At 33.2% G+C, this 12,203-nt stretch overlaps 1 protein-coding gene across 2 annotated transcripts; it reads left to right on the forward strand.

Moving 5' to 3' along the window:
• Positions 1–444: 444 nt before the first annotated feature.
• LOC124842289 (NAD(P)H dehydrogenase (quinone) FQR1-like) lies at positions 445–3,507 on the forward strand. Of its 2 annotated transcripts, none has more exons than XM_047318748.2 (4): positions 445–601; positions 2,127–2,220; positions 2,632–2,894; positions 2,985–3,507. In XM_047318748.2, exons 1-4 carry the CDS (start codon positions 579–581, stop codon positions 3,217–3,219), a joined length of 615 nt encoding a protein of 204 aa, XP_047174704.1. In that variant the 5' UTR covers positions 445–578; the 3' UTR covers positions 3,220–3,507. The 2 variants fall into 2 exon arrangements, with proteins under 2 accessions (XP_047174704.1, XP_087959879.1); XM_088103753.1 differs by lacking the exon at positions 445–601 and adding an exon at positions 880–898.
• The last annotated feature ends 8,696 nt before the right edge of the window (positions 3,508–12,203 follow it).

The following is a 12,203-nucleotide window of genomic DNA, read 5'->3' on the forward strand; positions in this document are numbered from 1 at the left end:
TGATGTGATGACAATGGAATTATGGTGAAGGAGAGCTGTGGATTCTAGCAACATAGTGGCTGAGAGAGAGTTTATTTTAAGAAAACCACTTCTAAATACCATATTTTCTTAACACTATTTATTTAACTTTTTACGTATATAAAAAACTAATAACTTATTCACTTATTACTCATGCTCACGTGTGGACAATATGTCGTTAACAATTATATTAAACAAAAATTACTAAAATTAAAACCATATTAAACACTCAAAAATGTCGTGTACCACAGACAAAAATAAGAGTGATATTAAGCCTAACCATAATTAATTTTTTAGAAAATAAAGGAAATAATTTGTTAAGTTGAATTTACTTTAGAAAAAGATAACTATTTATTGATAATTATCGGATAATTTAAAAATATAAATACAGAAAACGAAGGCAAGAACTGATTTACAGCGTGTCAAAGGGGCATGCAGTATATAAGCAGAAGTACCCCTGTCAACCTTCTCATCCACCTATCAACGCCAATACCCAAACCTTCTTTTCTTCTCTACAGAGACACACACAGTAACACCCTCACACCAATACACATCCTTCAATGGCCACCAAAGTCTACATTGTGTAAGCTATTCTTTCTTCTTTTTCCCCTTTTTTCTTTATTTTCTCATAGGCAACTCTAATTTCTTGGGGGCATCTTTCCCTTTTTCTTTTTCCATTCCTTTTCACTCTCTGTGCCTTTGCTTTATCTTCTTGGCTCTAACATATTTAAATACATATGACGAGTGATACGACGATTGTCATTGTTGTTTCTCCCTTTTTATTGTTCTCTGATTGTTCAGTTTCTGTATCTGCTTATGATTTTCGGTGACTATGGCTATGCGCTTCGTTTCCCAGTTTGTCAATTTGGTATTGACCCAGGTAAGTTCTGAAATATCGATAATTGGGAAGTGGGTCTTTGTGTTTCAGTGTGCACTATTATTATTTTGTGTCTTATCTACGACTTTCTATCAAGGAAAGTCAACTCTGGGTGTTAGTGCCGTTTAGTCATTTTTTATTTTGGTATTTCAAGCTAGTCAGTTCTATGTTTGTTGTTGATACAATACTGTTCTCAGATTGCATGCGTTCTTTTGGGCCCTTGAAAAAGTTGGGGGACTGTGCCGTTTCTCATCAATTCACTTTTTTTGCAACTAATAGCTTATTCCTGATGTGCCTATTTCCAGAAATTTTTGTTTCAGCATGATGATAAATTACTTTTGCCTCCAAGGAGAAGTATTGACACAGATCTGTTTCCTTATGCTCCGTTGATTGATCATTTCTTTTACCTGTTTTTTCCTTTGAGAAGGATTTTGGGGTATAGAACTGAAGGAAAGAGAGTTTTGATGTTAAGGATTCTTTTTTTCTTTTGGAAAAGGAAAACCTTGGGTGTGAGGAGAGAGTGGTTCTATGGGGAAATTAACAATAACAACTAAGAAAGGTATGATTCTGAATCACCTCCCCCATACCTACTTTTTCTCAAGAAGGTTGCAAAGGCAAGGCAATATCTCTATCCCCGAGGAAATGAGAGTGCAAGCCCCACGCACTTCAATAGAGTGTGGTCCTGAAATTTATTATTATTGATGACTCTTCCTTGTATTGTAAATTCCGATATAACTTTAGTATTTGAAAATGTTTCTTTGGCCCCAACCAGTTCAATTATGAGTTGTGCAAATACAAACGAGGCAGGCCTTGTTAAATGGTTTCTCGCTGTACAGAGCGAGCTGTCAATGTCATCATGTCCTGTCTGGTGGTACTAAAATTCCTATACTTGTCCTTGGTGATAACATAGTGCCACCATAATCCTCTGTTGATGCTTTAGTGGTAGGTGCAATAATCTTTCATGAATCAGTGAATCACGCCTTGTTTTGGGTTATGATGACTTTGATTGAGCTTTGGTGTTTTTGACCCGAATTTTATGTTTTACTGCCGAGTTCTTTTGTCTGTGCTTTTTTGTAAAATTATAGTGTCTCGACCCTTTTCTGGTTCGGGGTCATTATTGATTTAGTACCTTATGGCCTATGATAACGTCCTTCTGAAGTTGTACTTAATGTCAATCATAATGCTGTAGATGGAATGTGATTAAAATTTACATTGCTTGTTTATTGTTTAGTTACTATTCTATGTACGGCCATGTTGAGAAGCTAGCTGAAGAGATTAAAAAAGGAGCTGCTTCCGTTGAAGGAGTGGAAGCTAAGCTATGGCAGGTTTGTAATGACAAGTTTTCGGGTTATAAACCTTTCTCTTGAACACTTGTGGTCAGTTATTTCACATCTGTCAAAGATTTGCTTACAGTAATCAAAATGTTCAAATAATTATTATGCTTAAACCTAACTAGCTAAGAAATTCAATAGTAGTATTATCTAACACACTCTTTGTTCTTAGGTGGAATTCATAAGGGACCCATGTCTGTTGTTACTTTCCCATTTATTATTTAGTGAGACTAGGATAAAATTTCACTCATCAAGGAGGAGAGGAGTAGGATAAAAGAATGAGTTACAAAATTTGTTGCAAGCACTTTCTAACCAAGTTTTGTATTTTCCAAAATCCATTAGAACTTATTAGGCAAAACAATCTGGGAATTTTCATTCTGTATTTACATGTTCTTATTCATACAGGTGCCTGAAACACTGCCTGAAGAGGTCCTTGGGAAAATGGGAGCACCTCCAAAGAGTGACGTTCCAATTATTACACCAAATGAGTTACCTGAGGCTGATGGCTTATTGCTTGGTTTCCCCACAAGGTTTGGACTAATGGCTGCTCAATTCAAAGCTTTCATGGATGCAACAGGAGGCCTATGGCGTACACAGGCACTAGCTGGAAAGCCTGCAGGAATCTTTTACAGCACCGGTTCTCAAGGAGGAGGACAAGAGACAACACCGTGAGTCACCTATTAATGTGTTTTTTTAAACAATTCTTTTTTGCCATATTCCAATGATCTCAAGTTGCTTTCTGGTATTAAATTGTGCAGGTTGACATCTATCACTCAGCTGGTTCATCACGGGATGATATTTGTGCCCATTGGTTACACATTTGGTTCTGGGATGTTTGAGATGGAGAATGTGAAGGGTGGTTCCCCATATGGTGCAGGTACCTACGCTGGGGATGGCTCCAGACAACCTACTGAGTTAGAATTGGCTCAAGCTTTCCATCAGGGGAAGTACTTTGCTGCCATTGCTAAGAAGCTCAAGGCATCTTCTCAGTGATCTTAATACATCTACGTTTGATGTTTCTATACAAGAAAAAAGTTATATGCATCATATCCAGTTTCAAGTTCCTGTGATGTCGAACAGAATAAGATTTTATTCAGAGAAAGAGAGAGAAAATAATCAATACTTGGGTTCAATACCAGTGTGTTGTCATTTGTCATAATGTGTCCTCAAATACAATGTTATTGTCAGTAACAAGAATTTGGTCATTGTTTGTATTTTCATTTAGCACAATTTTGTTTGGCAATAATATTAATAGTACGGTGCCAATCAATTACGGTGAAAGTATATTTTGTTTTTACGATATGATAAACTGATAAGCCATAAGTGCATGACATTGATCATCTAACTAACTTTTATATCTGTTCATTCTTGATGAGTAAAGGAGCTAACGTAGCTTGGTAAAAAAGATGCCTTCCGTGTATCGTTGCCGACAATGGTTGATGAACACTAGATCCTTTGACGTAACCGAAATCAAAATTAAACTTTAAAATGTTACTATAGAGTGCCATTATATGTTCTCTTTTTTATACCATTAGTGTTTCCCTGTTGCCAATGAAAGTTAAGATATCAAATCAGGTTGTTATGCAAAACATCAAAAGGAATCAGCGTCGTATGGTTGGAAGCAGATAACACGTCCGTGCCCAATGAACTGTGAACGCTGTGTCAATACCTCTTGGCTGTTGTTCTTGTCTTTCAATCTTATTACCAATCACAACTTGATCGATGGATCGTCTCACGCGTAAACATCATTTTTCAATCCATCTGCTTGGAATTTTTTTAAAGGAACCTCACGTTATAAAAGAGCTTTGGGTCATCCATATATGACATTATAAGTTTAAATATCACTGTCTTTCGTATCTTTAACAAATTTTTAAGGTGTTAAAGTTTTTATATAAATATATAAGAACTTTTGAGAGTAAAATATATAAAATATATTAAAATTAAAAGACTATTTCAAATTATACATTAATTTATATATATATAGAAAAATTAGTAAGCTAAAGCCATCCTCAGCCCCATCAAAGTTGTCTTTGTTTATACTTTTAGTTGAAAAAATTGAAATCTAAAACCTTTAGCTGAGGTTGTTCTACTCACTACCAATGTCTTCGTAATATATAATTTATATAATATATATATATATATATATATATATATATATATATATATATATATATATATATAAAATAATTGGTTAAAGTTTACGTGGGTCTCATACTACAATACTTTTCAAAATTTTCAACTTTTTTACTAAAAGATAAAGTTGTTTCAGGAAATATTTTATTTTAATACTAAAGATTCAAACCATGGATAATCTTAAGGACTTCGATATTTTATTACTTCAAAATCGTTCTTCATCTTAATTTTTTTCTCATTATTATTTTTATACATTTGTGTTCCCATTTGGAGAAATTTTTGGCATTTTATTTTTCATATCAGCATCATATGATATAATACAAGAAATATTAACATCTTTAGTCTAGAAATGGATAATTAAAGGCCTTTGTTATTGGACAATATCGGTTAGGTCAATTATTGGGTTTCCCGTGAGTGGCAGGGAGTTTCTTCCTGCACCCATGTTTTCTTCCTGTAACTCCATATTTTTTAAAATTTCAATCATATCTCAATTGTAATTATTCTTTCAGATTGTGAAATCCTAGATATTCCAAATTGTATAATCTATAATGCAAATTTATATTTCGTATTGTACAATTCGTAATATAAATTTGGAGGAAAATTCAAAATGTAAATTATATTTTGGATTATACCATCTATAATGCAAATTTGAATAGTTAATCTAGAATACAAATTACATTCCAAATTGTATAATCTAATGCAAATTTATGTTTCACATTATATTGTCTATAATACAAATTTGAATAGCCAATTTGAAGTACAAATTATATTTTGGATTGTATAATCAGTAATTCAAATTTACATTCGAATTATATAATCTGTAATGCAAATTTGATTAGTCAAATTGGAGCACAAATTACATTTGGCATTATAGAATCTGTAATACAAATTTACATTTCAAATTATATAATTTGTAATACAAATTTGAATAGTCAATCTGGAACGCAAATTGCATTTCCAATTGTACAATTTATAATGCAAATTTACGTTTCAGATTATATAATTTGTAATACAAATTTGAATAGTCAATCCAAAACAAAAATTACATTTCAGATTGCAATCTATAATAAAATTTACATTTCGGGGTACTGCAAATTTGAAAGAGAATCCGAAACATAAATTATAATTTGGATTGTATAATGCATAATGCAAATTTACTTTATAAATTGTACAATTTGTAATGCAAACTTACGTTAAAGTATTTTTCCTATACTAATATCAACGCTAGTTTGTTTAGGAACATCAAGAATATTATTTTGTTTGGATTTACGTTAACGAAAGATAGATTATTGTCCCTCTCAAATAGTAGTTTCTGTTAGAATACGTAATTAAAGCTGTCATACAGTATAGGCTTTCTGTTTGTTACGTTAGTTGGCATACTCTCACTCTGTATATATTTACATTACCTCTGTTACATACATAATACAGTTTTACATTTCATTAGTTCTCTCTCTCTAGTTCTTCTTGCACCCTTTCTCTCTGTTTTCCATTAGTTTCCATGGATCCATTTGACATGATTTCTTTGGAATACGTTTATAACTATGTCTATGTCAGAGAAGAATAATAGCGTAAAGGTGTAGGAATAGTGCTGCAAAGGGTTCGAGGGGCATCACTACAAGAATAATAGCATAAAAGGTAGTGGTAAAAACAATATTAAGGCTGTAAATGAAGGGTATTTAAGTCATTTGACTAGAGTTATGGAGGTGTAGGAAGAAAATATGGGAGTATAAGAAGAAATCCCTTAAATGACATAGTCTAATAGATACAAGAGGCCTTTGTTATTGTTAAACAACTTTTTCTTACGACACCTCCTTTTTTTCTTCTTGCATCCCTATAAATTTTGATATCGCCAAATTACCTTGCTATTATTAATAAAAAGAATGACAAGTTTACATGCACCTCTCCTTCTTCTTGCACCTCTACCCTATTTTCCTTCTTCACTCTTCACATTCATGTTCACACTTTAAATCTTCAGTCCCACAATCCCTCCATTGAAGGCTTTAGAAAGTTTGGCCCCATCCTCTAGTAGCTTCTTGAATGATCGAATATGGGCTTTCAATTGCTAAATTTTTTAAAGCACCTTTGGGGCTTTCTTCCTGCATCTCCAAGTTTTCTTCCTACACCTCCAAATTTTATTAAGAAGACAAATTTAACCTTCGTGTATATATATATATATATATAATAAAACAAAAACTTAGGTAAGTAGTAATTATTGCTTACTAAATGTATTTATCGTGGCGTCTATGTTTACTAAATGATCATGCATCCCTCAGTCATTTTCGAACTCATTTTCTCTCGTCTCTTATCTTCTTCAATTATTTTCTTTGTTCAACAACAACGCTCATGGGCTTTAATTTATATTTCCTTCATTTCATCTCATTCATTTCGTCTCGTTTATATTCTAGGTATATTCGTTTTTGTTGGTTAAGTTTGGTTTGAAGTTTTATATTTATTTTATTTGAAATTTTATATTTATATTAGGAAACTCATTGGATTTCAAAATCCAGGAACTCATTGAATTTTAAAACCCAATGAAAGTTTTTTCTAATTTCAAAATTCAGTAAAGGTTTCTCTAAGATTTTGAAATTTAGAGAACACTTATTGCGAATTTTAAAATTCGTTATTCATTTCTCCTAAATTTCAAAATCATGTGAACACTTCTATCAGATTTCAAAATCTGGTATTGATTTTATTTTATTTTTCTTTTTTGAATTTTTTGTTTTTTATCTTAAAAATTTATTTTACTTGTTGTGTTTTAATAATTTTTTGATCTCCATTTATTATTATTATTGAAGAAGTGACACTACCAGAATTATTGAATTTATCAACGGATATATGGGCAAATCTAATCCGTCGGTAATGCATATTTATCGACGAATATATCGATAGATTGTACGATTTTTTTTATCGACAAATTTTTCCGTTGGTACATAGATGAATTTGTAAATATTCGTCGGTAGTTCATTGATAAAGTGTTTGAAACATTACTGATGATCACGATCCATTGGTAAGCACTTGAGATTAGGGATTTAGGAAATCAATTTTCCTTTTTCTCCCACATTTGACTTTTCCCAGTTCTTCGTGCAAACTTGTTCTCCAATGTTCACCTATCCTTAGTGGCAGAGCTTCCTTCATTCATTCCAAGAGTCGTCTCACACCCTCGCAGACCTACCTTCGACGTGCGGTTCCCTCAATTGTAGAGGTAAAGGCTCGTTCTTTCAATCGTAGAGTTCTTTATCTTCACTCATTTGCACGGAGGCATTCGGTAAGCCTCCTTCACATAGCTACATTGGGTGCCTTGTTCCTTCATTCGTAGAGGCAGGGGGTTGTTCCTTCATTCGCAAAGCCAAAGGCTCGTTCCCTCCCCTAGTTTCGATTTCGTTTTCCCTTTCACCTGAGAATTTGAAGCGTTGTGTTATCCTACTTCACCAACCTCCACCGTGCTCTTGTGTGCTTCACTACAATTCGCACCTAAAGTCTAGTGAGTTATTCCAGGAAATGAATTTAGGTTTTGATTTCCCTCCTTCAATTTCACTTTCCCTTTTGTCAAAATTTTAAGGGATGTGCTCTCCTCGTTCAACTACCTCCACCGTGTCCTAGTGCTTCGAAGTACCGTGGAACTGAAGTTGGGTGACCTCCGTTCTGAGCAACCCTGTCATCCTTTGCACCTCCGTCACAATGCCTCCTCTGGCGTGTCATTGGTCGTATTGGGTATGTTTCTTTTTAGGTTGGAAGGTTGAGGTTTGGATATATATTTGTTTATAGATCAAGATGAATAAGTATAACAATTTGGTGTAATTTTTGTTTTTGTTTGTGGGGTCTTGTGTTAGTAGAAATTAAGAGAAGGTAAGGTTGGTAAAGAGACACGTTTTGATGTGGCAGTGTAGTGATGGCAGGGTGTTGGAGTGGTAGTGTGACTAAGCAAACTGGTGGACTCATGTTGGAGTTGTGTAGAGTCGTGTAGAGGTGTTAAAAGGTTGGTTAAGTGTTATTGTTTCTATGGTTGTTGCGGTGAGTTTTAAAAGCAATGTTGGATGAAGTTTTAGTAGTATGAACCTTTATGGGCGCTGTTGGAATTTCTGTATGCATTGCAGGATTTAAATAAGGCAATTGTTTGAGTCAGAGTTGGTGACGATGCTGAGATTATGAGCAATTGATGGAGCATTGTTTATTGATGTAGTTCAGTGGTCTAGTGCATAGAAATAGGCTTGGTCTAATGGTATTTATTTTTTGTGACTAGTTAAATGCAATATTGGTGTTGTGTTAAATTTTGTTCTAGGAAGCTATATGTGTGTGTGCATGAAAGTGATAAAATGGAAAATAAAATATTTGGATTTAGTTTTTCCTAAACTGACATCATCATTGTACTCTTGAAAGTGAATTGGTTTCATGTATTTGGCAGGAAAAAGAGGTTGATTATTGCTGGCTAGACCAGATACCATAATTGTTAGAAGCCCTCTTATGCTTGTTGGTGATATCACATCAAAATAATTTGTAAGCCTTGGCTCTAGACCATCCAAGTCCTACATTTTAACCGTGTATGTATACATGAGTAGAAACAAAGATCCATAACATATATGTTTGGGTTTAAATTTCAGCTTAAGAGCTCTTTGGAATTTATAACATTGTCTGAATTGCAACATTTGTCTGCATTGATTGTATTATGACATGTTAATTGTGGTGGATAGGAAATGTCGTCCACTACACATGATTCTATTTTCGAATTTATCGACGAACTTACCGATGACCTGTGTCTGTTGGTAATTATCGACGGACAAGCCGGTCAGTAATTATCAATGATCATAATCCGTTGGTAAATGTTTTTGACAAGGCATTTGTCATGTTCGTCGACAATCCATCTGAAAATTCACATTATTGACAGATTTTGGTATTTATCAACAGATATCTTCCGTCTGTAAATCAAGTTTTTTTTTTTGTAGTGTGAGGTATTCAATAGTGATGTTATGTTATAAGTGGTTATAGTCTAAGATGATTTATTATATTTTAAGTTTGATGGATTCACAAGTATATTCTAGCTTGATGTTAAATTTCTCTTCTTTTATAAATAAAATGTGCAAGGAAGATTACACAAATAATTTTAAAACTTATCATTTTTTTTCACACGTGATGAGTTAATTGCTTGAGTTTGAGGGGTTGCTTTTGACCTCTGATTTGTTGTTTTCATTATAAGATCTAATAAAGCTAATGATCAACCTTGGAGAAAGAATTTGTATTGTTAAGATGTGAAAGAGGTGAAAAGTATAGGAAATATAAATATGATTTTCATCCTAGTATATCCAGGATAAGAAAATGCAAGTTTTTAAATTGAGAGATAAACCAATTTCTAATGGAGAGAAGTGTGTATTAAAGCTAATGTGTGGATATCATAACCATGATTTGGTAAAGACTTTAATTTGGTCACCCTTTTGGTGGGAGGTTAAATTCCACTGAATATTCATTGTTTGTTGATATGACTAAAAGTTAAGTGAAGCTTGCAAACATTCTCCTTACCTTCAAAGAAAATAATGAGTGTAATGTGATAAACATCAAACAAGTAAAGATACAATTGCATATAAAATTGAAACAACTCATCCAACATCAAAAGGAATAAAAAAAATTAACTACTTTACTAACCTGACCTTGTCACAACACGAATGCAACATGATCGACATAGCTCGTCTAGAATAATGTATCATGTAGACCTCCAGGAAATCCACATACTTCATGTTCTTTTATGGAAGCTACTTCAACAATGTTAATGAGACTCCTTGATGAAAAGGTTGATGGCGCGAAAGCATGAAGAAGAAGCGTTGAAGTGGCTTAATGGTGCGGTTTGATGACATATCCTAGGAGGAGGTTGGGCCAACCTTGAAGGAAAAGGTAGAAAAAGTCTAGAAAAGAGATATTTCCAAGGAGAACTTAAGAAGAGAGTCTTGCAATTTTGGCAAATTTTCTCTAATATTATTCAAGTTCTAAAGAATACAAGAGGGGTGCTTCTCCTTTTATAGGTGAAGGAGAGAGTTAGAGTACATGCACTTATGAAAGAGCCTAGAAGCTTCCTTGGTTAAAGGGGGATGAATGGGAGTCTCTCCCTTCAACTAATCTAAAAATTCTCCAAGTTCAAGGCATAGGAGCCTCTCCCTTGAGTTGACTGGCCAAGGCTCCTTTCTTTCAAGTCTAAAGCTTCTTCAGGGCCATTCAAGCCCATTTAGGTGTTAAACATGGCTTAAGACCCTAAATGAGGCGCTAATTCACTCCTTAATTGTGTTAAGGTCCTAATCTACACTAAACAAGGTTCTTAGCCAAATACATGGCCTAAAAGGAAGTTATATTACATACTTACTAAAGTGTTTAAGAGAAAAGAAGAGGCTAGTAGTTGATCCTCCACAAAAGTAGAGTTTTTAGAGCTTCATCCTCTTTGCCATAAATCTTGTGAGTGGTCAAATATGTCCTTTGGGTGATCCTCCATCATTCTTCTTGAACAACATCCTCATGTTACTCAATAACATCATGTTGTTCCTCAATAACATTCTCTTGCTACTCATCAAGATCAGGATGAGGTAATAATGCAACTTCACCAGTACGATCCCTTCCATGAGCAGATGTCGTAGATCTTCTTTTGTCTTCATCTCCTTTTCCATTTCAATAACAAACAAATTCAAAAAAAAGATTAAAACCAATAAACATAACAAATAACTAACTTTAAAGAAAATAAATAAGGAAAACAACAACACATAGCTTAAAACCATAAGAAATAAGTAAACTCTAAATTATAAATCGTAACCAAAAACACACAGTAAATAAAATTAAAAAAATTAATAAAAAAATAAGCTACTAAAAATAAATTAAAACAAAATTTTAAAAGAATATTATATATATACTAGATTTTGAAATCTAAAATTTCGAAATCTTTTAGTGGATTTGGAAATTCGGTCCAGAAATTCATTAAATTTCAAAATTTGATAGTTATCCAAATGTGATATTCCTTAAACTAGATTTCAAAATTCCCCTTAAAATCAGATTTCGAAATTCAATTTTCAATTCTAAATTTCCAAATTGGTAATCCTAAATCTCCTATTCCTTTCCTACCTAAGTTAAACTACGAATTTCAACTAAACATTTACAAATTTAGATAGAAATGTACAAAACGAATATACCTTGTTCATGGAGTGCGCGTAGGATGTGTTATGGAGTCATATAGGTTTAGGGGGTGAGGGAGAGGAAGAAGAGGGTGAATGGTGCGGTGCTAGAGTTAGGAGTAAGGATGAGTGAGTAAAAGTGGGTAGGAGAGAGAATTTTTTTTACTATTGTGAGAAGAGCAATTTAGACATTTAGAAAAGTTTAGATATGTAGGAAGAAAACTTGGAGGTGCCCGTAGAAAACCTCATAATCTTTTGGGCTCTACGCTCTACTTTTCCATCATGTGTTCAGAAATTCTTAATTATAATTTCTGAATTGTTTGATTAAGAATAATAACAAGAAGTCGTTTCTTCTAATTACATAATTCAAAACTATCATACATATAACTAAAGACCATATAATCTTGAGTAGAACTTTATATTCCACAACATAGAATTTTTTGTTTCCTAATTGCACTTCTTTAAGGTTCGAACTGATTTAGTTTTCGATTTTAAGATTGCACTTTTCTGGTAATACAAGATTAACTTGAAAAGGAAAGTGGAAGTGAACGAGCATGTGTAAGAATTCACCCGCTAATAAAATCTCACATATTAACTTCTAAAGTAACAATTTAAAACTCCCAGAAGGTTTCCAAGTTTATAAATTACACATATTTATATGTTTCATACAGTTTTATTAAATATAAATGTTTTTTAAAAGAATTG

Source organism: Vigna umbellata, chromosome 1 (assembly GCF_029865625.1).
Source record: "Vigna umbellata cultivar VRB3 chromosome 1, Vumbellata_1.0, whole genome shotgun sequence".
NCBI classification, from domain to species: Eukaryota; Viridiplantae; Streptophyta; class Magnoliopsida; order Fabales; family Fabaceae; genus Vigna; species Vigna umbellata.